General features: G+C 50.0%; 1 protein-coding gene across 1 annotated transcript in view; it reads right to left on the reverse strand.

Annotated features, from left to right (window-relative positions):
• The window catches only part of LOC142428565 (unconventional myosin-XVIIIb-like), a 181,796-nt gene that overhangs the window by 153,034 nt on the left and 2,142 nt on the right, over nt 1–26,620 (reverse strand). The window contains exons 2-6 of the mRNA XM_075533417.1: nt 26,025–26,223; nt 22,806–22,948; nt 21,215–21,315; nt 18,984–19,047; nt 7,840–7,984 (exon numbers count right to left, since the gene is read on the reverse strand). Coding sequence (XP_075389532.1) covers nt 7,840–7,984; nt 18,984–19,047; nt 21,215–21,315; nt 22,806–22,948; nt 26,025–26,223 — 652 coding nt within the window. The remainder of the gene's footprint in view (nt 1–7,839; nt 7,985–18,983; nt 19,048–21,214; nt 21,316–22,805; nt 22,949–26,024; nt 26,224–26,620) is intronic.

A 26,620-nucleotide genomic window follows, 5' to 3' on the forward strand; every position in this document is an offset into this window, starting at 1 on the left:
TGCACCATGGACTTCCATAAGAACAGTCCAGTCTCTCTTGGGAGAAGTCCAACCAGAAAATTCCTTAGAAGCGAGCATGGCGAGACTTCGTTTCATGTGCTTTGCGCATGCGATCAGGAGAGCCTTTCCGTGGAGAAGGACATCAGGCTTGGTAAAACAGAGGGTCGGAAAACAATAGGAAGACCTTCAATGCGATGGATCGACAGTGGCTACAACAATGGGCATAAACCTAACAACCATGGTGAGTGTGGTACAGAGCTAGGCAGTGTTGAAGTGGTTGTACATGGTGCCACTATGAGTCAGAACCAATCAATGGCACCTAATGACAACAACCGGAAGGTGGCCAAGCAGGGTGGAACAGACTCTCTGAGCAGCCCCCCAAAAGGAACCCACCCTCCGCCACCTTGTTTTCTCCTTTGAGTCAGAACTAGGGGAGAATGGATTTTGACTGTTTATGCGCCCGAGGGAGTAGGATTGTTTGAGGCATCCACAGAAAAGTTATACTTAGCAGGGCTAAGAAAAAATGCACAGCTGTGACCTGCACCCAGGACTGGCTAACCCCCAAAAGCTTGTGTCCTTTCCCCTGCTGTCCCCACAATAAGGAACATGTTTATTGTGGGCTTTGAGGACTCCTCTCAGATGCCCCTGCTCCCCAGGGCAAGGCAGATGCCAAGTGCTTCCAAACCTTTGAGGCAGCCCTGTAGCCCAGGAAAACAGAACCAGAGGCTCTTCATCTAAAGGAGGCCAAGTTGTAAGAGCTAAAGTGATGGAGGAAAGGGCAAGGAAAGGTCTCTACTGAACTTTCAAGGACCAGCACGGCCGTGCTGAGACTCGGGGGTGGAGTGATCCCGGAAAGAGGAGGCTCAGCAGGACTCCCGGATCCACTGTTGAGGCCTCATGAGGGTCAGCACTGCCGACTCCCTGCTCCCATAGGCCCATGAGCACCACAGCAATGTCGTGTCAAGGCAGCCAGGTCCTGGGGAGTACCTGGGGGTAGGAGGCCCAGTCCTGGAGGGTGGGCTTTGAGCTTAGGAATGGGCCCAGGCTCCCCCTGTCAAATGGAAATGGGCATGGGGTGGGTTTCAGCCTTCCTGGCTGTTGGAAGGAGGGAGTGGTAGTACCGTGACCCTGAAGAGGAGTCAGTTCTCCAGCAGAGCATGACCTCAGGGGTCCACCGCAAAGCCTGGGGCAGCCGGAAACCTCAGCAGCAAGACTGGCTGATGTTCCAAGGTCCCACCCGGGAATGTGCAAGTATAGTCATTGCAGATCAGTGACACCCCATGGCCAAGGCACCATTCCCTTGTCTGTAAAATGAAGATGGAGGACAGGGACCAGACACGGAGCCCTCTCTTGGCAACAGGTCCCGAGCCGGACCCCAGTACCCAGTAACTCCTTTCTTCCTCCCAACCAGCTCACTTGGCATGCCCATGTTACAAAGGAGGACAGCAAGTCTCCAAGAGGCTCAGCTAGGTTGCACTCCCAGCCAGCTGACTCAGGCCTGTGCCCAGGGCACTGCCAACTTGAATGAATCCAACCGAAACCAAACCTAATTGAGGTACACAGAATGGCTGTGGAAAAGGCCTTCAGCTTTCCATTCCATTTCCTCACCAACCGGCACACATGAGCTAGAGAGCCTCCAAGGCTGTCCTGGTGTTGGTGATAGGTCTGGTTACTGGGACAAAGTTGTGAGGTGACTTCAAGTCAGTTCTGTTCACAGCAGCCCCTTGCACAACAGAAAGCAACACTGTCTAGTCCTACACCACTCTCCAAGGGTTAGATTTGAGCCCAGCGCTGAAGGCCTGTCAATGCCCTAATGCCCTCTACTTTACCAAGGCTGAATGCCCTAATGCCCTCTACTTTACCAAGCCTGACGTCCTGGCGTCCAAAGGAGGTGACACCAAATCTCGCCATCCTTGCTTCAAGGAAGCATCCTGGCTGTACTTCCTCCAAAACAGATTTGTTTGTTCTTTTGGCAGCCTGTGGTGCTTTGACTCTTTTTTGCAAGAACCTTAATTCAAATGCATTAATCCTTCTTTGTTCTTCCTTATTCGATATACAACTTTCATGTGCACATGAGGCCATTGAAAAATGAGGAGCTGATACTAAGGGCTCAAGTAGAAAGCAAATGTTTTGAAAATGATGATGGCAGCAAATGTACCAATGTGCTTGACATCATGGATGGAGGGATGGATTGTGATAAGAGTTGTATGAGCCCCAATAAAATGATTAAAAAGAAGAAAGAAAATACCACGGCTTGGGTCAGGTGCACCTTGATTCTTACGGTGACACCTTTGCTCCCTCATTTAAAGAGGTCTCGTGGAGCAGAGTGACCCAGTGCAACGCATCACTGGGTCTCCTGACTGCTGCTTCCATGAGCGTCGGTTGTGGATCCAAGGAAGATGGAGTCCTGAGCAACTTTAGCCTTTTCTCCAGTAGTCACGGGGTTATCAGGGGGTAACCACTCAAAGGTCCTGAGTCAAGTTGGAAGGCCTCGAGGTCTTCCCGCGGAGACCAGTTTGGGAGTTGGTGACAATAAGATTGCAGTTCTTAAAATAAGCAAAGGAAATCAAGCCCATGAGGGGGAGAATATTATTTTAATTGGAAGGGGGAAGGGGAACTCCACCTGATTAATGGAAATGATTCTTAATATATTTCAAAATGATCTGTTGTGACAGAAAGCAAAGACGTTTATATATGACTTTGAAAATCTTAATCGCTGGGTTTCAAGCAGTTTATTACTATTCCACTGTGAACCCTTTCAAAGTGGAAATCGAGAGTAAGTAAATCATCCGGGCCACTTGCGCGGGAGCAAGAAGGCAAAACGTCGGGAAAGTAATTTATAGTCTGGAGGTGGAGTGGGGAGGCTTGGGAGGAATTATTGCCATCATCACATATTAATAAAATATTTATCAATGGGGCATTCTCTTTTATCTTTACAGATGGTTAGAGGGAGGGGTCACATCCCAGGGGGAAAAAACCTGAGAGTCAGAGGGTCTTCCACACCATCCACTGGGAGTTCAGCAGGCCAGGGGGTGGCAGAGCATCTGCTCTGTCTCCCAGGAGGCAGAGGCGTGTTGGTTTGAGAGCCAAAGTCAGAGAGCAAGGGCTGCTTCTCTGAAGACTCACTCTTTCCTCCCAGGGCTTTGCAGGGGGTCTGAAGGGAGCCGAGCATTTGCGCCTGCTGAGAGGCAGCTGTGTGCCCTTGGGGAGGTCGCCTAACACAGACACACTCCTATTCATCAGAGCCACAACAGTGGCTGGCTGATGGTGACAATGCCCAGCCCATGGGGTGCAAGCTATCAAGGCCATGAGTTTCCGGCAGCCGATCTCAAGGCTTTCTTGCAAAGAGGTTCTGAGTAGGGTTGAACCTTTAGCCTTCTGGTCAGGGTTCATGCCACCCAGGGAGGCCCACACTGGTTGTTGCTCTTGATGTTTGGTGTCTTCAGCTTGGTTCCAACTCATCGTGGCGCCATGTGCAACACCATGGAACACTTGCACAGTCCTGCGCCATCCTCGCCAGTGTTGCTGTATCTCAGGCCACTTTTGCAGCCACTGTGTCAATCCATCTCCTGGAGAGTCTTCTTCGTCTTCGGGGACCCTCTACTTCACCAAGCATGGAGTCCTTCTTCAGGGACCGATCTCGCTGGAAAACATGTCCAAAGTATGTGAGACAAAGTCTCACCATGCTGACTCCTAAGGAGCATTCTGGCTCTACTTCCGGATGGCACCCGGGTTGGTCTCACCCTTCTGGCAGTCTATGGTATAGTCGGTATTATTAGCCAACACTATAATTCAAATGTATCCATTCTTCTAAGGTCATCCTTATTCAGGGCCCACCTTTCACATGCATATGAGGTGAATGAAGCAACCATGGCTTGGGACAGACCCATCTTCATCCTCCAAGTGACATCTTCGCTGTTTAACACTTGAAGGAGATTCGCCCACTGCAATATATCCTTGGGTTCCTTTCATGGACGGTGAGCGTGGATCCAAGTAAGATAAAATCCTTGATCGAGGATGGCCTTGATGACCTGTGAATGACCCCTATGCCCTTCCCATGACCCTCATCCCCACCCATGCCCTCCCAGGCATGGCCCTGGCCTCACTACACATACTAGTCTGAGCCTCTCTGGTTTCTCTAGCTGCAAAAGTATGTGCCGCTGAAACATGCATGTCCAACAGAACAAAACACTGCATGGTCCTGCTCCATCCTCACGACTGTTTCTAGGCCCGAGTCTAGTGGTGCAGCCAGTGTGTCAGTTCCTAACATCAAGGGCCTTCCTTTTTGCCCCCCTCCACTCTACCAAACATGATGTCCCTGTTCCGGAGTTGGTCTCTCCTGAGAACATGTCCAAAGTATATAAGATGAAGTCTCGCCATTCTTCCCTCTCAGGAGCACTCTGGTCTGACTTTTTTAATACAGATCAGTTTGTCCTTTTAATAGTTAATGGTATTTTCGATTCAAATGCATCAATTCTTCTCCAATACCCCAATTCAAAAGGATCGATTCTTCTTTGGTCTTCCTTATTCAACACCCAACTTTTACATGCATATGAGGCAATGGAGAATACAATGGTTTGGGTTAGGTGCACCTCAGTCCTCAAAGTAACATCGTTGCTCTTCAGTACTCTAAAGAGGTCTTGTGCCGCATTCTTTACCTAACGCAGTACATCTTTAGATCTTTCAACTACTGCTTCCATGAGCATTGATTGTGGATCCAAGCAGGACAAAATCCTTGACGACAACCTTTTGTCCATCCATCATGATGTTACCTCTTGGTCCAGTTGTGAGGACTTGGGTCTTCCTTACACTGAGTTGTAATCTACACTGAAGATTACAATCCTTGATCTTCATGAGCAAGTCCTTCAATTCCTCCTGCATATTGAAGGTTGTTAATAAGCCTTCCTCCAATCCTGATGCCACCTTCTTCTTCATCTAATTCCGCTTCTCTGATCATTTGCTCAGCATACAAATTGAACAAGCATGGTGAGAGGATACATCCCTGATGCACACCTTTCCCGATTTTAAAGCATTCCCAGTCTGAATTCACAGCCACACCCTCAATGTAAGCCAGCTTACAACCGTAGCTGATGGTTTCTCTCCAGACAAGCTGGCAAAGCTCACATAAGGTGGAAACCTTCCTACCCTCACATTCATTGCCTTTACTCTGACCAGCACAGATCTGGGCACCAAGGAGAACAGATCTGGGCACCAAGGAGATGTCACCTCAACTCAGGGTGGCTACTAGGTTGACGTTGTAGTTATTGTTATTGCTATTGCTATCATTATTGTTGTTAGTTGTCCAAACACTACCTGGTCCTGGCACCATCCTCACAACCATTCTTATGTTTGAACCCATTGGTATAGCCACTGTGTCCACCCTTCTTTCTCATCGAGGGTCTTCTCCCTTTTTACTGCCCCTCCACTTACTCAGCATGATGGCCTTCTCCAGGTACTGGTCTCTTCTGACAAGATGTCTAAAGTAAATGTCTAAAGTAAATACACTCCTGCCAGTCTTGGTGCTAAAGTACATTCTGACTGGACTTCTCCCAAGATAGATTTATTCCTTCTTTTGGAAATTCATGGTACTTTCAATATTCTTTGCCAGCACCATTTATAATGCAGATTCTTCTTGGCTCTTCCTTATTCTATGGCTAACTTGAATATGCATATGAAGTGATTGAAAACCGTATGGCCTGGGCCAGATACCCCTTAGTCCTGACAGTAACATCCTTGTTTCCAACACTGTAAAGAGGTTTTATGCAGCAAAATTACCCTGTGCAACATGTCATTGGGTCTTTAGACGGCTGCTTCCATGAACATGGAGGTTTGCGGCTCTTATGGAAAGAGTTAATGTTGTCCAAAATCCTCACAGAGGCCACAGAGAGAGCAAAACTGCACTCGTGATTTCCTGGATCTTATATGAAGAAGGAGTTGCAATACAAGGAGTTCATTGTAATGGGTTACACATTGAGTTGCTGATCACCAGGTCAGCAGTTCCAACCCACTAGCCACTCTACAGGAGAGAGATGAGGCTGCCGGCTCCTGTAAAGATTGACAGCCTTGGAGACTGGCAGCGGCAGTTCTGGCCTATCCTGTTCTGTCAGAGCGGACTTGACGGCAGTGAAGTTGTTTTGAGTTTTGGCATTTTCAGTTGAATCCACTTCTCTCCCTCTCAGGGGACTTGCCAGTGTCAGTAAGGTAGAGGGACATCCATCTGACTGCCATACTGGGAAAGCAGCAGGCCACTTTCCTTTGGAACTGGGAGAATCTCAGCAAGATGGCACCACCCAAGCCTATTTGTGATGCCATCCTTTCCAAGGGAGCACAGCCCTGGTAGAGCTGTCGATCCAGGCACCTCCCTTGATCAGGAGGCCACAAAGAGTGGGTGGCGAGGGGAAATGGAGAGGGAGAGCCAATCTGCAAACAGACCATGTAGCTGAGAGTACAGACATAATGGGGTGAGGGGGTCTCCAGCATGTTTATACAGAAAACCATCACTGCCATTACTAGGAGAAGCCCTGGTGGTGTGGTGTAGTGGTTATGGGCCGTGCTACGATCCACAAGGTCAGCAGTTGGAAATTGCCAACCCCTCCTCAGGAGAAAGATGGGGCTTTCTACTCCCGTAAAGAGTTAAATCCTCACAGACGCATTTCGCCCTTGTCGTATAGGGTCGCCATGAGTCGAAACTGAGGGGATGACAGTGAATGAGAGAGAGCCATTCCTAGAACCCAGCTCCCCCTCCCCCTCGCATGTTCAAGTCACAGCTGCTTGGCCAACCCAGCAGCCACTATCAACATGCGACGCTTTAAATTAAAAGGAAACATCTGATTCGTCTCAGATATTCAAACTCCCAATGGGGGTCAGGCTTTCTGGAGAAGCCCCTAATATCATTCTTCAAACCTTAAACACAAGTTAGTCCCTAAAGTCTTCCTCCAACCGAAACAAAAGCTCACCTGGGTAAGGCATCTCTGCTTTGAGCATCAAACGCTTCAAAACAAAGGAAAGAGACATTTCATTTTGCACTGGGTGAAGGCTCACAGAGCAGATCAGCTCTGAACCTCTCAATGACTCGGGCACCTTTTGCCTCAAGGCATCGATGGCCATCATCACAGCATGGCTTCCCTCATCCCTCTTCCTCCCTGTGCTTCCATCCCTCCTCCTAGTTCCGCCTTAGTGTGACTGTTCCCCTGCCAGACTGTTCCCCTGCCTGTTGGGCTGGAAATAGACCTGGAGGGTGACGGAGGACCATTTCCTCAGGGGTCTGCCGGTCTCTATCCGACCAGCATGATCGATGTGGAATCAATGTGACAAGGGCAACACATCAGGTTCGATGGGAGGCTTGGAGGGCTTATGTTTGCAGATGGGGACTGGTTTGGAAAAGAAGAACAAAAGGGATCAATCATACAGCATGAAGAAGGTCATTAACGCCACTGAGAAGTCCTCGCAGAGATGGGTAAAAAGGTGAATTTTTGGCTAAGTATAATTCTCACAATTTTAAAAAAGTTCTTCAGTCCTTCTGGCCACATATATAGTGTGCTGAATGGACTCTTGGGGGTAATGGCTGACACCCTGACCTGCCCATCCAGAAAGCATGCCTGTCTCCGTGGGAAGTGCTATTGGGCAGGGCTGGCCTGCAGTGACTGACTCTTTTCAGTGTCCTTCTTGCAAGTCCTTGTCCCTTAGCCTCTAAAAGGGCAGTCTGTCCCAGAGACTGGAAAAATTACAGAATGACCCTGTTCCCCCAAATACACACGCACGCACACACGCACACATGCAGAGAAGGCCTTGTCGGGCACCTGCCAAAGCAGCCAGGTGCGCTGAGCCAGAAAGACCTACCTTTACAGGCGCCTGCAGCACCTAGGTGATACATGGCTGCCAGAACCCTCCAGATGGCTTGCTGTTCCTGCTCCAAGATGCCCAGGGTCTCCATGGCTCCCCGGAGCTGGGCAAAGGCAAGGGCGTCTTTCTGCTTGTCTTCCGGCTGTGGGCAAAGAGGGGGAGAAGGAGAGAGGCCAGCATGGTTAAAGCACGCCTGTTCACCATGTGGAGCCAGCTGGGTCTCTGAGGAACACGGGGACACTTATGACTCCGGTAAATTGCAGCAGTTAAGCTGAGGGGATGTTGACATACACTGAGCTTGGGCTTCTGGGAAAGTTTATACAAAGCATTCCAGCCTGACTAGAATAATTCAGTATGGTTTTTTTTTAGGTGGCCAGCACAGATTCTGTTGGGTGTTGCTCTGTGCCAGGTTCTGGTTCAGGGACGCAAAACTGAAGGAAACCAAGATTTTGATAGTGACCTCTCCGGCGGGAGGAGCCCTAGTGGCCTCATGGATTACGTATTGACCTGGTAACTGCTATAACAATAATTCAAAACCACCGGGCACACTGCAGGAGAAAGATGGGGCTTTCATCTCCCATAAAGAGTTATAGTCTCGAAACCCGCGGGGCAGTTCAACCCTGTCCTAGAGGGTTGCTGTGAGTTGTAATGGACTCAATGGCAGTGAGTTTGGGAGTGGGTGTTCATGGGTGGGAGTGGAAAGAGACATCAAACCCACCAAGTGTGAGACAGGCTCAGAGATAGGGGACCGGCATGTGCAGAGGACTAGAGGACACCAGAAGGAGCTCTGATGGCCCAATGGTTGGACTCTTCGCTGTTAATCAGAAGGTTGGTGGTTCAGACCCACTCAGTGGTTTTGAGGGAGAAAGGCCTGGCGACCATCCTCCATAATGATAACAGACAAGAAATCCCAAGGGACAGTTCGACTCCACGTGTTGGAATCAACTCCACAACATCAACCACATGAGATTCCAGGAGGGGTTCTCTAATGAATCCCTACTCCGAGCCCCCAAAGAGTAAATGCCCCACGGAGATGGTGTTGTTATTGTTGGTGGGTGTTATTGAGCAGGCGCTGATTCATGGCAGCCAGATGTGCACCACAATGAAACCCTGCCCGGTCCTGCATCATCCTCCCACTTGGTCTTGTGTTGCACCCATTGGTACCGCCACTGGGTCAGCCCATGTCTTCAAGGGCCTTCCTCTTTTGTGCCACCCTGCCACTCTACCGAGACTGATGGTCCTCTCTGAAGACTGGTCTCTCCTGCCAGTATGTCCAGAGTACAGGAGATGAAGTCTGGCCCTGAGAACCCTTGCTTCTAAGGGGCATTCTGACTGTGCTGCTTCCAAGACAGGTGGGTGTGCTCTTTTGGCGGTCCCTGGTACTTTTCCATATGCTTTGCCAGAACCTTCACTCAAACACGGAGATGGGGTACAGCCACTCTACGTGTAGGATGCTAGAAGGCACACGTGTCCGCATGTTGGGGAAATTAGAGGGTCAGCAAGAATGAGCAAATCCCCAATGCCATGGATCGATGTCACACCCAGAACTGCAGCTGTTAGAGGTGATGCTGACCAAGTCCATGGGCTAAGGACCCTTGGGGGGCAAGAGATCATGGTCCAGTAAATACTGGGTCTCTACAGACCATGGGCATTCAACAGAATGCTGACTTTTGGGGAGGTCGAATGGGCAGACAAGGAGAGGAGTGACAGCAGGGAAAGCTGACAGAGACCGACAGTGACCTCTCAAACAGAAGATGCTGACGTTCAACCCAGGCCAGATCCCCACCCTGTTGTCACGGAGCCACTTCCAGCTTGCTTGCCCGCTGTCTGAGAATCAGTTCTCACAGTGAGTCTGTATGTTACAGGGTCAGGCTGGGCTCCGTCAAGTTTGCTCAGGCATCATCTTTACAGAACTTTCTTCCGTGGTGCAGCTGGGTGGCCAGGAACTGCCCGGACTTTAGGTGAGCAACCAAGAGCAAAGCATTTGACCTGCCCAGCAACCTCAGCTCAACCATGACTGACAACAGAGTCAACGCCCGTTCCATCCCTGACATTTCTAATCGATCACACATACCAGTGGCGTCACCCCTTGCAGCTGCCACGGGGGAATCTGGCTTGGCTACAACAACGCGACCTGTCTACCATCCCTGCTTCAGGCCAGGAAAGACTTGTCAAAGGTTTTTTTTTTTTTTTTGAGGAGGAGGAGAAAACGACATGATTGGATATTTATGGGGTATGAGTTTTCTAGGGGTTCCCCCCCTTTTTTGATTTATGATCCTAATTATGGTTGATTGAATATTAAAACCAGTCTGAAACTCCTGTGCGCATGACATCTGGCCGAGGAAACACAGCCCAGAAGCCTGCTGGATAGAAAGGAAGCAAGCCAGGGAGGGGAATTCTTTAGTCAATAATCCACCGGGAGTTAACGAGGGAGTGATCTGCACGCTCAGCCTGCTGGAGACACCGGGATGAACTCTTGGCAGTCAGAACTGGAAGGTGTTTGGGTTTGGCGAAGTTTGATGTCCAGTGAAGTGGTGGGCACCTTTGCTTAACTCATTGCCACCTAGTCAATTCGGATCTGATTCTGATAGGACAGGGTAGAATTACCTCTATGAGTTTCTGAGACTGGAACTCTCTAAGGGAGTAGAAAGCCTCATTTTCCTCCTGGGTAGTGGCTGGTGGCTTTGAAATGCTAAAGTTGCAGTTAGCAGGCCAATACTTAACTCCCTATGCCACCAGGGCTCCTGGTAGGCTTTGTATTCAGATGCCCATGTCAAGGATGGAGGTTTGACCCTCCCCCAGCAAGTACTGCCAGAAAGGAGTGGCCTGGTGGTCCACGTCTGGAAAGATGACAGCCAGGATGGCTGCCTTTAGTGGGAGCCTGGGCTTGGAATACCGAACAGTCTTAAAAGAAGGCACAGAGGAGACAAATTGCTACCGTAGATAAATCTACCGTCCAGAGTAGGTGACTAGAGGAGCTGCAAATCCAAGTGAGGTGGAGGAACAACTTGAGTAGAGGAGCCCGGGTAGCACAGTGGTTACATATTGGGCTGCTGGCTGAAAGGCCAGCAGTTCAAAACCACCAGCCCCGCTGAGGGAGAAAAATGAGGCTTTCTACTCCCATTAAGAAACCCAGCAAGGCAGTTCTACTCTGTCCTATTGGATTGCTATGAGCTGGTGTGGACTTGATGGCAGTGAGTCTGAGTTTGAACAAGGTGAGTAAGGAACCCTGGTGGCATCCTGGGCTAAGGGTTGGGCTGCTAACTGCCAAGTCATTGGTTCAAGCCCACCAGTTTCTCTGAGAGAGAAAGAGGAGGTGTCTGCTCCCAGAAAGACTGGCAGCCTCAGACATTCCTCTGTCCTGTAGGGTCATTGTGAGTCTGACCGAACTGGATGACAATGGATTTGGCAGTGGCGAGACTGTTGACCCCAGATGAGGATGACAACCAGTGCCGAGGACCTCTCCAGGTAAAAGTTGTTCAAGGGGGCATGCTGTGCTCTGTTTTCATGCAAAATAAGTGGAAAAATTAAAAAGACATCAGCCTAGAAAAGGCCATTCTCCCTCTGCTCTTCTCTCTCTCCTCTCATCTCTCCCTTTCTCTTTTTTCTTCCTCTTCTTCTCCTCCTTCCTTCCTCTCTCCCCCTCCATCTAGCTATCATCCATCTATCTATCTATCTATCTACCCACACACGGGGTCTCATGAGTCAGAATGGACTCAAACCTGACAAACAACAAACCAGCAGGCTTGATGAGCCCTCCATTCTGACCAGCCCAAGTAGGATGTCTAGAGAGGGGGCACTGTTCCCCAAGGCCACCCACCAAAGGAGTGTCCAGTCCTGTGCCTCTGTCTACTCCATCTGCTTCCTTCTTCTAATCAGGGAAGTCCCAAGACCCACCTCCCAGTTGGCCGGACGCTGGAGCATGCAGCGACGTGAGAGATCTGTGGCGCGGGCCTTTCATTAGCAGTGAGAGCATGTTCCACTGATCGTCCTGTCCCTGGGATGCTGCAGGTTGGAGAGCCCTAGCAACCAGGAGCGCAACCTAGTAACCACAGCTGCTCCACCAGAGCAGGCAGAGGGGAGGCTGGCGTCTCACCTACATGCTCTCCCCTGTTATTTAGGAGATTTCCAAGTATCGGAGACAGAACCGTGGAGGGTGGCAGCTACACATTTATTATGGCTCCAATTGTCAGCAGGAGCACGGGGCTTTGTTTTACAGGCAGGTGCCATCATTTGGCACTTAACTCTCGTGGGAAAGGAGGAGGAGAAGGCTCCTGCTCATTTGTTTTTTCTTTTCTCTTCCCTTCTCCTTCTTTCTCTTCCTCTCCCTCTCCTCTCCCTTTCTGTCTTCTCTCCCCCTCTCCACCCTCTGTTCATCTCTCCGTCTCTCCCTTCTTGCTGTCTGCTCTCTCCTCTCCTCCCTTAACCTCACCCCTTCTCTCACTTTCTTCCTCTTCTCTCCTATCTTTCCCCTCCTCTTTCCCTTTCTTTTTCTTCTTCCTCTTCTCCTCCTCCTCCTCTTCCTTCCCTCCTCTTTCCCCTCTCCATCTAGCTATCATCAATATATCTATCCATCATCATCTATCTCTCCTAATTCTATCTCTCTCCCGCCTCTCAACTTTTAAGATGGAACAGGGGCAGCCTGTTTCTAATCACAATTAAGATCAAGAAGATGTTTGATTCTGCTTCTAGAATGCCAAGAGCTCCACACAAGACCCCCTGAAGCTTGTCTTTGCCAGAACCTACCCCAGGAACCCAAGCTGAGGACAAGTGTGGGTAGAGACAGCTCACAGCACAAATGTGGCCAGGGGTCTGCACGGTGGTTCAGCCACAGCCCAGCTCAGCAGAGCAGTGAAGACAATAGGCCACCGGATCCCACACACTCCGGGTGAGCAGGCTGCAGGACCCCACTGCTAGGAGGTATAAGAATAGCCAGAGCCAGGTGTGCTGCGAGAAGTCAGGCTGGTGGGCAATCAGGTCGAGGCTGCTGGTGACTGTAGTGCAGCATGATTCATGCACTCCTGACAGTGAGGTGTACACATCAGAAGTGCTAGATCAGTGGGTGGCTGTGTACACAAGGCCTCTGGGCGAGTGTGCAAACCTTCACCGGAACCCATGCAGCTGGGTCTGGCAGTCTGCTTCCACGAAGATTTCAAAAGAAGGAAAACGTAGCTGACTCGCATGGAGTGAAGACCCCCAGCATACCTTGTGGTCAGCAGACCACGTGCATAACCACTCTACCACAAGGCTCCTCAAGCCTCCCATAAAGGAGGGGTGAAACCGCCCTTTATATGTCAAAGGACCAGTGGGGTCTAGACAAGAGGCCTGTTGTTAGTGAGCAAGCTCCATCCTGCCACAATGGACAAATGGGCCGCCAAAAATAAAAAGCTCCTTGGGCCAGCAGGCTGTGGGAGCTGGGAGCTAAGTGTTGAGTGGCTAAGACGGTGATGATGGTGATGGTGATGATGATGATGATGATGATGATGACAGCGACTTGCTACGGTCAAGTGCTTTTCCCCACAGAGGAAACTCAGGCCAGGTTGCAGAAAAAGAGATTACAGAGAAGAAAATAATGTGCAAGCTCGGTGATTTCAGACAGAGCTCGAGGCCCTGGTGGATTGCAAATGCATTCCCTATCAAAGCTGAAATGTGGCAGGCAGGTCAGGGCTCGGCATGAGGGCTACAGCAGCCAGGCAGCAGTCTGGGGCAGCCAGCCCGGGTCCTGGCTCTGCACGCACACTCAGCCCTGCTGTCTCACGGCCACCAAGTCCACTCTGACTACGAGTGACCCTGCAGGACAGGGATGAGCTGCCCCTGCAAGTTTCTGAGCCTGTCGGTCTGTGTGGGAACAGGCAGCTTCATCTTTCTCCCTCGGCAGGCCGTGTGGTTTCAAACCTCTGACCATGACTTTAGCAGCCCAACGCGTAACCCATGACACCACCCGGGCTCCTAGTACAACCTGCCTTTGCATCCACTGCCCAGGGCAGGTGGCCTCACTGCACGTGACAGTACTCTCATTCCAGGACTTCCTACCCAGCTGGCCGGGCCAGGCGGTATCTGAGACACAACCAGCGGCCGTGAGTCAGTTCTGATGCTTAGCAACCCCACATGAGTTAGAATCGAATTCCGCTCCAATTAGTCTTCCAAAACCGAAAAGCCAAACTCATTGCCATCCAGTCGATGCCAATTCATGGTGACCCTCCAGGGGAGGGTAGAGCTGCCCCCATGGCTCTCCGAAACTGTAACTCTTGGTGAGAGTAGAAACCCCCATCTTCCTCCTGAGAAGCAGCTGGCAGTTTGAACTGCTGACCTTGCGGTTTGCAGCCCAGCCTGTAAACACTGTGCCACCAGGACTCCTTCCATCCAGCATCCAGTGGCTGAGACTCTGAAAGTAGATGCTTAGTCTTTCGTTGTAGACACTCTTTCTGGACTCGAACTGCCAACCTTTAGGTTCAGGGCAAACCCGTTAACCCACGTGTACCACCAGGGCTGCCCCTACTGAGGGTCTTGTTGCTGTGATTAGGTGCTGTCCAGTCGATTCAGATGCGCAGTGACCCTATTACAATAGGAGGAAACACTGCCTGTCCTGGGCCACCTCCACCACGGTGGTTCTCGGCATCAGTCCATCTTGTCAAGGGTCTTCCTCTTGTCTCCAGTGGCCCTCTAGATGCACAAGCCACACGGACACTACAAAAAGAGAGCTCGGGTGGCAGAGTGGTTAAGTGGGGGGCTGCGGCGATGGGCAAGGTCAGCAATTCAAAACCAGCAGCCACGCCACGAGAGTCACAGAACGCTCTCCTCTCATACGGAGTCCCAGTCTCAGAAGCCCACGAGGGCAGTTGCACCCTGCTCTCTAGGGTTGCTAAGAGTTGGCACATTAACTTGGTGGCAGTGAGGATTTTTTTTTTTGGTGGTGGGGGGCGGGGATGGCAGAATGCTACAAAATGATTTGTGGCTTAGCAGAAATATGATTTAAACCTATATTTTTTAGTTGTTATACCTGACAGCTTTGGGAGTTCATCTTCCACAATCTACATTCTAGGGGAAGGGACATTCAAGGCCATGAGGTGTGTATCCTGAGAACGCAACCCCAGGGCACTAGTTCAGGCTTGTCTGAAAGACAGTGGCGTTTTCAGACTTTATTTCCCTGCTTGAAAGAACAGAAAAAGCAGCCCCTTCATGCCTTCCAGGCAGCCGAGTGAGCAGAGAGGGATGAGTGTGAGCTGAGTCTGCCAGGCAGCCGAGCGAGAGAGATGCCCGCCCTCGTGCCTGCAAATCAGTTGGTTTAAAACACACACACACAACACTAGAGACAGAAAGATAATTCCTTCAAAGGCATCCTTGATATGGATTCATTCTGTGCTCAGTCTCTTCATGCAGATGGTTGACAAAAGCCAGGGATGAGGAAGCTGCAGAGAGCAGGGACCCTGTCCTTCTCAAAAGTGACAGAACACAAAGGACTCCCTGGTTGGTTCCAACCAGTGCCACCAGCCCAAGCCCACCACTGTCTTATGGGAACTGAACAGCTTTTAGGCATAGAAAGCCTCATCTTTCTCCCTCAGAGTGACTGGTGGGTTTGAACTGCTGACCTCTCATTTAGCAGCCCACCCCATAATACAATGTATCACACCTGGGGTTTAAACTCATTCAACAAATGAGAACCCGTATTGCTGGAACAATCAGGTGTTGCAGTGAATCAAGTGAATGCACTTGGCTGTTAACAGAGAGGTTGGAGGTTTGAGTCCACCCCGAGGAGCCTCCGAAGAAAGGACAGTGACCTACTTCTGAAAAAGCACCTGGTGGGTAAACCCTCTGGAGCCCAGGTCGACTCGGGTCCACATGGAGTCATCATGAGTCAGTGCTGACTCAATACCCACAGCCTTCAAGACTGACTCACTGTCAACCAATCAATTCCAACCCCCTAGTGACCCTATAAGGCAGGGCAAAGCTGTTCTTGTGGGTTTCTGAGACTGTGCGTCTTTATGGACAGGATCAGAGAGCATCATTTTTCTCCCTGGGGGCAGCTAGAGGTTCAAACTGCTACTGTACCAGAAGAGCTCCAGACTCCATTACTACAATGGTCTCCAAGTATGACCCCTGAACTAGTAGTTTTAACTTAAAAAAAAATCCCCCCAAAGGGTGTGTTATATCACAGTCCCACCTACAGTGTATGAGAGTGAGTGAGCGTTCCAGTTGCTCCCAATTCTCACCAGCACTTGGCGTGATCCATCCTTCTCAGTGTGCCATACTAGGGATCATGTGGCACCACTGTTGGCTGTGAGCAAGACTTTAGGGCAAGAAAGCAGCCGTTTGGATTTGAATCAGCCACACTTAAGTATAATCCATTGTGACTTAACATGTTATGTATAATCCATTTTGGCTTAACATGTTAAGTATAATCCATTTTGGCTTAACATATTAAGTATAATCCATTTTGGCTTAACGCGCATCACCATGTGCTTGGACTGTTTCCTAAGTTTCAAAGGACAGTCTGACATGTTAATTACAATTTGAACTGACCCCTGACATTTTCTCAGCCATTGCATGAGACCGTTAAGGAATGGTGTGGTAGTTACATAATCTACTTTGAGAGGATTTAGAGTAAAGGGGTGGAGTCTGGCCTGTCAATCAGGTCACACCTTGATGACCTCATTTGGAGGACACGCTCACTCCCTGGGAGGCGTTGCAGTTGACAAGTCACATGATGGCAGCCAGTGCCTTGGAGCTAGAGAAGCCACGTGGAGACCTCTGGCAGCGCTGAGATGCTTACATCACCACTGGATCCATAAGACTTTCCACCCACCAGCCTGTGTTCATCCTGCATTCAGCATCATGGCATGTATTTTGTGAGTCTGAAGAGGAATCTAGGGATTGGTATCAGACATGGCTAGTACCGGACTTATGGACTTGATCTGGGCTGGGCTGAGATGTTTTCTCAACATTCAACTGCTCTTTCTTATACACATGTGAGTGTCCATCAATTTGTTTCTCTAGTCTACCCAGACTAACACAAATGGTTTTGGGAAGTAGATGTCAAAGTGAATTATGTTACTGTTGTTAGGTGCCATTGATTCTGACCCATAGCCACCCTATGAACAACAGAACAAAACACTGTGTGGTCCTGCATAATCCTCACAATTATTCCTGTGCCTGATCCCGTTGCTGCAGCCCCTGCGTCAGTCCTTCTCCTGGAGGGTCTGCTGCTTTTGAGGCACCCCTCCACTTTACCAAGCATGATGTCCTTCTCCAGGGACTGGTCTCTCCTGACAACATGACCAGAATACATGAAGTCTCATCATCCTTGCCTCTAAGGAACATTCTGGCCATAGTTCGTTCGAGACAGATTAGTTTATCCATTTAGCAGTCCCTGGTACTTTCAATATTCTTCTCCAGGACCACGATTCAAATGCATTGATTCTTCCTCAGTCTTCCTTATTCAATGTCCAGCTTTCACATGCAGATGGAGCAAAAGTAACATCTTTGCATTTCAATATGCGATTCTTTGATGTACTTCCTGTGTCTTTATGTAGCTTGTCACATATTTTAAGAATTATAGGGCTAGTAGAAAAATAAATGTCTAGAAAATAATGATGGCAATATATGTATAAATGTGCTCAATATAATTGATGTATGGATTATTATAAGAGCTGTAAGAGTCCTCAATAAAATGTTTTTTAAAAGAATTATAGCTCACCACTTATATGTCAAATGTGATCAATACTGTTAGAAGAAATCAGTAGAAGTATCCATTAGATATTGGGATGACCTGCTAAGCTAGTCTTGTTTCAGTTGAATACTCCATTGACTAGACTCTTAATAAAACCAGTTTCCTCTTTCTCCATTCTGTTGGGTTTGGCTGTTAATCAAGCTCATCCCTCAAGGGCACAGGCCCAGTGTGTGGGGTGTTAGAATCTCAAGGTGTTGTAAGTTGCATTTCTTTAATGACGTTAAAGATGATGAGAAGACTTCTCTCCATTTATTTGCTATCATCTTTTGCTGCCAACCTCAACATCGGAAGTTTGAGACCACCAGACACTCCTTGGGAGAAAGATGAGGCTTCTATTCCCATGAAGAGTTACATTCTGGGAAACGCACCAGGCAGTTCTCCCCTGCCCTATAGGGTTGCTCTGAGTCCAAGTAAGTTTTTGGAGGTAGGACAGCTGTCCCAGAACTCAGCATGGGCCTGCACAGGGCGATGGAAGAGACAGGGAGCTCAGAAAGCCACGGTTAAGATGCAAACCAATGAACAAAACAGCAAACACGCAAGGATGCCATTTGCTTTTTCGGGGTGTTTTTAAAGTGTTGGGAAGCAAGGCTTTTACTTTGAGGACTAAGATGCACCTGACTCAAGCCATAGTATTTTTAATTGTCTCATATGCATATGAAAGTTGAATATTTAATAAAGAAGACTGAAAAAAATTGATTCATTTGAACCATGGTATCGGGGAAGAATATTCAAAATACCATGGACTGCCAAAAGAACAAACAGATCTGTCATGGAAGAAGTACAGTCAGAAAATGCTCCTTAGAGGCCAGGATGGTGAGAGACTGTCTCACATAATTTGGACATCTTTTCAGGAGAGGCCAGTCCCTAAAGAAGGGCGTTATGTCTGGTAAATTAGAGGGGTGTGAAAATCTGTCAACAAGATGGAAGCACACAGTGTCTGCAATGAGCTCCGTGGCTGCCGCAGAGCCTCCCCCATTGCTCTGATAGGTCGGTGGGGCAGGCATGAGCAGTGCTTTTTTCTGTCATTCACAGGGTTACCATGAGTCAGAGCTGATCAGTGAGAGCTTTATCCACGTGTCTCATTGCATCTTCACAAGACCCCTAGCCCCCGGAGGGAGATACGACTACTGCTTTGATTTGACTGAAGAAGACACAGAGGTTCAGAGTGGCCAAGTTCCCACAGCTAATTAGAGTCAGGGCCAGAGTGTGAACACAAACAATCTGACTCCCAGAGTCGGTGCAACCTCCTGCTGCTCTTTCTCTGTACAACCCCGAGGCCCAATAAAGACACCCCAACAGGGATAGCCCTTGCCCACTGCATACTTCAGTGCAGCACTAGGGACTCCTCCCTCTCCCTCCCTCCCAGGTCCAAGGACACAGACCCTCACACACAGAGTGAAGGAAGCTTGCTTACCTTGGCCCACACGCCCATGCCAAAGGAGTTGCTGTCTGCCATCTGGTGCAAATACAGCTCTGTCCTGGAAGCAGACAAGAGGGAGTGAGGGGCCTCACCACACCATGGAGGCCAGCCAGGTCAAATGGGTGACGTGGCATGGATACCCCACTGAGTGACCAGGAGGTCACCATGCTTCCATGGGCCTTGACTCCACAGGTCTGCCCCCATTTCCCCTCAATAACCCCCTTGCTACAAGAAAGTGTCATGGACAAGAATCAGGAAGCAGGCTGGGATCCCAAGTCCTCCTCTAATTGGGAGAGTGGTTTTCCCCTACTGTCTACACGGGGGCATCCTGGCCGTGGCCTGGATCCTGAGGTTATTCTAAACAACAGTGTTCTTCTTGTTGCTGTTGTCGTTATTGTTGTTCGGGGCCATGAGTCGGTTCTGACCCATAGCGACCTTCTGTACAACAGAACGAAACACTGCCCGGTCCTGCACCATCCTCACAATCATTATTATGGTTGAGCCCATTGTTGTTGCCACCGTGTCCATCCATCTCATTGAGGCTCTTCCTCTTTGTGCTGCCCTTCCCCTTGACTGAGCATGATGTCCTTGTCCAGTGACCGATATCTCCTAACATGCCCAAAGTATGGAAGAAAAAGTCTCTCCATCTTCACTTCTAAGGAGCATTGTGGCTGTACTTCTTCCAAACAAGTTTGTTTGTTGTTTTGGAAGTCTATAATGCTTTGATATTCTTGTCAGTACCATCGTTCCAATACAACAATGCTTCTTTGGCTTTCCTTATTCAATGTCCAACTTCCATATGCATATGAGGTGAGTGAAAATACCATGATTTGAGTTAGTCTCATCTTAGTCCTCAACGTAACAACCTTCCTGCTTTACAACACCTTCCAGAGGTCTTGCTAATCAGATTGCCCCAATGCCATGTGTGACCTGCCTCCCTGGACAGTGATTATGAGTCCAAGCTTGGTGAAGTCCTTGACAAGGCCAACCTATTCTCTATTTATCGTGATGTGACCCACTGATCCAGTTGTGTGTCCTTAGTGGCCCCTGCATCCAGTCTTAGTTGAGGTGACTCAGCCCCTCTAAGGGGCTTCTTCTCTGCCCTCTTTGATGAATGCAGACCACCAGGCCTTTCTTTAGAGGTACCTTGGGGTAGATATGATCCTCCAATCTTTAGACTAGCCACCTGGGGGCCCTTGACGAATACTGAAAGAACCATGGGTTGCCAAAACAACAAACAACTCTGTTTTGGAAGAAATACAGCCAGAATGCTCCTTAGAAGCAAGGATGGTGAGATTTGGTCTCGCGGACTTTGGACATGCTGTCAGAAGAGACTGGTTCCTGGGGAAGGACATCATACTTGTAAAGTGAAGCAGAGGAAGGACCTGGAAGGATGGATGGGCACAGTGGCTGCAACAATGGGCTCAAACCTACGAACAATCGTGAGGATGGCACAGGACCTGGCGGTGTTTTGTTCTGTTGAACATCAGGCTTCGCTATGAGTCAGAGCCAACTCAATGGCACCCAACAACAACAAACCCATCTCAGATCCTATCGTCTCTGGGAGCCTTTCCTAATCTTATCTCGCCCTTTTCTTTTCCTTTCATCCCTTGTATCACCTTATCTGTACAACTCAAAGCAAGAACAGAGCTATGCTTTTATCAAATTCTACTTCGGTAGTATGCAAATGGAGACTGCTTTACAACCAGGGGGTCACTATGACTCCAAATGGACTGCAGCTAACAAAAATTCAAGAGGCAGGGTTAGCATGCTGAACTTTTAATAGCAAGGTTGGCAGTTGAAGCCCACCAGCTGCCTCTCCAGAGAAAGCTGAGACTGTGCACGGAGGGACTCTATCTATAGGGTCAATGTAACTGAGAATGGACTCAATAGCAGTGGATTTTTTTGGGGAACCCAAGCGACAGGGAGGATTGGGGGAGTTTGTTACATGTTGGGTTGCTAACTGCAAGGTCGGTGGTTCAATCCCACCAGCTGCTCTGAAGGAGGGAGATAAGGCTGTTTGCTCCCGTCATGATTTGCTGCCCCAGAGCCATCAGAAAGAGCTTCCTCCTGTTCTAGAGGGAAGCTGGAGCCCCGGGACCACTGGATTGGACTGCACTCTTTCCCAGGCCCAGGCAGCCTCTGAGGCTAGTCTGTTGGAGAGGGGTTCCCTTGCCTCGGTGCCCGCAGCTGTCCCTACTCATCCCACCCCACCAGCCATTCACCTGAGATCCAAGGACAGTCCAGCGAGCAACTGGGAGAAGACTTTAAAGTTACCTTCCCCTTCAGGCCGCCTGGCCACTCGGCTCTTTTCCAAAAGCATTGTCTGTGGGGGATAGAGAGGGGTTGGGGAAACACTTGGGTTATGAACGGTTGGGGAACAACTGCCCCAGGCCCGGTGACTAGCTATCCAGGAGGTCCCCCGAGGAGGTCCCAGCCCATCCACCCTTTTAGGCCATACTGCAGTCTAAACGCTGGCTAGCATCCTCCACATGAAGCCCTCTCCTTTCTTCATCTCATGCATTCAGGGTTCCTTCAGGGGATCCACAAACACAAGAGACTCCTTGCAATTGCAGTCTCAAAGCCTGTCCTCTGGTCAGCTGTCTTCGAGTGGAGGCTGACTCCCAGTCCCCTCCGAATACTGCTGATGTGGATGCCATCCAGTCGGCTCCAACTCACAGTGTATGTGCAATGGAACCGAACCCTGCCTGCTCCTGTACCATCCTCACCGGCCCATTGTGGCAGCCACTGAGTCAACCCATCTTGTCGAAAGTCTTTTTCACTGCTCTCTGACTTTACCACAGACAGGTCTTTGCGGAGACAGGTCCAAAGCAGGTGAGACCAGGAAGTCTCACCACTGTCGATTCTGAGGAGCACCCTGGCTGCCACTCTTCCAGGTGGATCTGCTTGCTCCTTTTGGCGGTCCACAGTGCTTTCAACGGTCTTCCCCAGCACCATCATTTATTGCACCAATTCTCCCTCGGTCTACCTTAATTCCATTATAAGCTTCCCTGGGCATAGGAGGCGACTGAAAATATCGTGGCACCTTAGTCCTCCAGTTGAAATACCTGCTCTTTGAGACTTTCAGGGGTCTGTGCAGCAGAGTGACACAATGCAATGGCTCACCACGATCCCTTTACTGCTGCTCCTATAAGCATCGATTGTGGCTGTGAGCCAGATGAAGCCCTTGACAGCACCCATCGTTCCTCCATTTGTCATGATGTGCCCCACTGGTCCAGGGCTGAGGATGACCGTGGTTGATTTCTATCAGGCTGGCCCTGACTCGTGGAGACCCATAGAATGAAGCAAAACAGAATGTGGCCCAGTCCTGAGCTCTCTTTGCAATGATTGGCTTATTTGAGTGCATTGCTGGGGCTACTGTATTGATCCTGTCACGGGAGGGGGCCCCTCATTTGCGCTGACCCTCTACTTTGTGAAAAGAGCCCTGGTGGTGTAGGGAGTTACAAGTTAGGCTGCTAACAGCAAGCTCAGCAGTTCAAATCCACCAGTCAGCTCTGTGGGAGAAAGAGGAGGCTTTCTGCTCTGGTAAAGAGTGACAGTCTTGGGAATCTCCAGGGGCAGTTCGACCCTGTCCTGTAGGTCACTGTGAGTCAGCGGTGACTTGAGTGATCGGGGTCTGTACTCACTCTTAGTTATCTCTTCCCTGTGGTACTGGGGGTCTGGGGGATAGAGAGGGAAGACATGTTCTGGGGAGTGGTTATCAAGAAGATCTATCAGGTCCCAGCACATTTCTAGGTCCCTAATCAGGGACATGGTCTGCATCCTTGAGGACCCTGCCCCATCCAGGGACCTCACCTGGAGCTGCGCACCCGTGATACGGCCTGTGGCATTGAAGTCCAGCGACATCACCATGGCGAAGCGGGTAGCACTGTGGCTGTGGCCCGTGGACACAGAGCCGAAAGCCTGGAGCACAGTGAAGGTGGCCCGGATCTTCTCCACTGCAAGAGGTATGGAGGGGGTATTCCGACAGCCCAGTGCTCCCATCCCCCACCGCTCCCAGGACCACCATCCTTCTCCAGGCCATGAGCCCATGCTGTCCCAACCTCTGTGGGCTACAAACACACACACACACACACACACACACACACACACACGCCTGAGCAGGATGGTAATCCATGTGGCAGGAGTTGCAGAGGGCTCTCCCATGCATGGTGGAGCCTGGAGAGAAAAGGGCAGGAGGATAGCACCCTCAAGCCCGCCCTCTGGAGCTCCCAGCATATAGTGGTACTTAACAACCTTGGGATCTCTCTACAACCATGCATTGAGCACCGACTGTGTGCCAGGCCCTGTGCTGGCACCTGGGTGCAGCCTATTCTGAATTCCAACCTCACAGCACAACGGCATTCTGGAAAGGCAGGGATCAGAACACAGGCCAGGGTAGATGGGAGGTGATCAAAGGAATGAGTGGATAGGCAGCCTAGCCCAGTGATCAGGCATCAGCCTCCAAACTTTTTGCTGACCACTTAGTTTGGGGTATCCGTCCTCATGTCTCAGATCACCGTGTCTAGCAGGGATCCTCGTCACCAGGATTAAGAGCTTGAAACATGTGAACCCACAGCTGAGGAGTCAAGTTCGACTCACAGGGACCCTCTAGGACAGACTAGAACTGCTCCCTGGGGATTCCGAGGCTGTCTGTCTTTACAGGAGCAGACGGCCTCCTCTTTCTCCTGGGGAGCAGCTGGCAGCCCAGTGCTTAATCTGCTGGGCCACCAGGGCTCCATCCATTTCATCAGGTGGCATGTGGTGGTTATTTTTCGTCTTTGTCTTACTATCGGAGCAGCCAGAGTGATTCAGTGGAGGAAGCCTGACCCCTGGAGGAGAGATGGTCTCTGTTCAGAGGAAGCACAAGCGCCCACACTCCCCATCCGCAGATGCAGAGCATTACTGGGGGAACTGCAACTTCCTGCTGGGAGGAAGATGAGGATGAAAACTGCCTACAAGCCTCTTTAATGCAAAAATAAAACCACTGACACAGGTTCCATTCTGGGCACCAAGAGCCCTGGTGGCCTAGTGGATTAAGCACTGGACTGTGTTGGATTGCCACTAGGGTTGGGTACCAACCACAAGGCCAGCAGTTCAAAGCTACCAGCCATTCTGTGAAAAAAAAAAACGAAGCTTCCTACTCCTGTCAAGAGCTACAGTCTCAGGAACTCACAGGTATAGTTCTACCCTGGCCTCTGGGGTTGCCATGATTTTTCATCGACTCCATGGCAGTGAGTTTTGTGGATGACACTAGGGAGCAGAGTAGAAATACCATGAGATTTCTGAAACTCTAAACCAGGGGTCCTCAAACTTTTTTAACAGGGGGCCAGTTCACTGTTCCTCAGACCCGTTGGAGAGTCAGGCTATAGTTTATTAAAAGAAACTATGAACAAATTCCTATGCACACTGCACTTATCTTATTTTGAAATGAGAAAAACAAATGGGGTAAAAACACCTGGTGGGCCGGATAAATGTCCTCGGCGGGCCACATGTGGCCCACGGGCCGTAGTGTGAGGACGCCTGCTCTAAACCCCGACGAGAGCAGCCTTCCTAGTCTTCCTCTTGCAAAGTGGCTGGTGGGTTCAAACTGCTGATTTTGCAGTCAGCAGTCCACTGCACCACCAGGGCTTCTTACAAGGCTCCTTAACCCCCCAAACCCACGGCCACCCAGTCAATGAACCCTAAAGGCCAGCGTAGAACTGCTTTCTTTGGGTGTCGGAGACTTCAAACGTTTATGAGAGGAGACACTCAGCTTTCTCCTGAGAAGTAGCAAGTGGATTCAAACAGCTGAACTTGGGGTTAACAGCCCAATATGTAACCCGTTTTGGTAGCCACAGATCCTTACAATTCAACCAACCAACCACCCCACTGCCACCACGTCAATTCTGATTCATAGCAACCCTATAGGTTTCTGAGACTTTGTAAATCCTTATGGGAATTGAAAGTCTCATCTTTCTTCCTTGGAGTAGCTGGTGAGTTTGAACCACTGACCTGTGGTTAGCAGTACAATGCTTACCAGACAACACCACCAGGAGTCCTTGACAATCCATTGCCATTAAGGCAACTCAGACTCATGGTGGTTTCTGACAATGTAAATTTTTACAGGGGCAGTCAACCTCTTCTTTCTCCCAAAGAGCAGCCAGGTTTGAACCACCCACCATGTGGTTAGCTGTCCAACATTCAACACATGGTTGGACTGTTAACCACACTGTGCCACCAAGGATTTTTTAAAAATCATAAACACAAGGCTGAGAGTCACTATCAACTATAACAAACTCTAGTGTCGCCATGGGTTACTAACCACGAGGATGGCAGTTCAAATCTACCAACTGCTCCAAGGGAGAAAGAAGAGGCTGTCTGCTCCCATAAAACCCTTTGTCGCAATTCTACTCTGTTCTAGAGGGTTGCTGTCAGTCAGAATCGACTTAATGGCAGGAATTAAATTAAAAAATTAATAACACAAGCTCCCAGGTGGCAACATGGGTTAACCATTGGGCTGAAAACAGAATATTTGGTGACTAGAACCCACCAGTCACTGTGTGGGAGAAAGATAAGGGCAATCTCAAAGTCACTTCCTCAGGTCCCACACCATGTCTCCACCTCCCCCACTCACCAGCCACAACCAGCATTTTCAAAGAGGATTTGAGGTGAACCTGGCTGGGTCACCTGTATGACGGAAGCACCCTCACCTGTGCTTGCCGGGCCCTGTGTATGGTTCACCAAGTGGTGCACTGCACAAGGAGCCAACAGTCACATCATAGGATTCTAGGTGGGTAAATGTAGTAGTGCAGTTCACTGGTAGAGGGCAGCCAAGTGCCTGGCTCTATACAACCTCCATGTAGGATGGTGGCTCAGGGGACAGGGGAGATGGGTGTCTTTTGCTCATGAACACAAAGGGGCCTGATGAAGTAGGAGCCCGGCCAGCAGCAGGTGCAGGGTCTGCCAGCATCTGTGGACATCAGGAGGGACAACCAGCACTACCCCCCTCGCAACCTCCCCCACTACCTCCACACCTTGAGCCCTCAGATGTACCTGAGACTGTGTTGTCCACACTGCCTGCCAGGGCCACCAGGTGCTCCAGGGTCTGCTGGCTGCATGTGGTCTTCCCGGCACCACTCCGGCCCAAGGCCACAATGCTTTGGTCCCTCCGTTGACTCAACAGTGACCAATATGCTCGCTGGGCCAAAGAGCTGATGTGGGCAGGCAGGCCATCTCGGCGGCCCCTGGGCACCTACAAGAAGATCCAAACCTTCAGTCCTTTGATCCAGCTGGTGCCCAGAGAGCCCTATGAGGCCAAAATCCAGACTACATGCCTCCCATCCTGCCACACACACTCACTGACCCACGCCACCCCCATCTCTGTGCCTGGATCTCTTCATCTCATCGGGAGGGGAGTGACTTGAAAGGGACCCAAGGGGAACCCATCCCACTCAAAGCGATTGGGAGCAACTGCTTAACAGGCACCTGGTGTCTGAATTGGCAGGATTGATTAGTGCTGTCTGCCATGGACACAGGAGCTAGGCAGGGGACGTGGGGCCACATATGTCACTGCATTTGCCATAAGAGACCTAGATGGGCCCTGAAGTCCTTCCCACCCCATATACTCATCCACCCATCCATCCATTCTT

This window comes from Tenrec ecaudatus, chromosome 16 (genome assembly GCF_050624435.1).
Source record: "Tenrec ecaudatus isolate mTenEca1 chromosome 16, mTenEca1.hap1, whole genome shotgun sequence".
Lineage (NCBI taxonomy): Eukaryota > Metazoa > Chordata > Mammalia > Afrosoricida > Tenrecidae > Tenrec > Tenrec ecaudatus.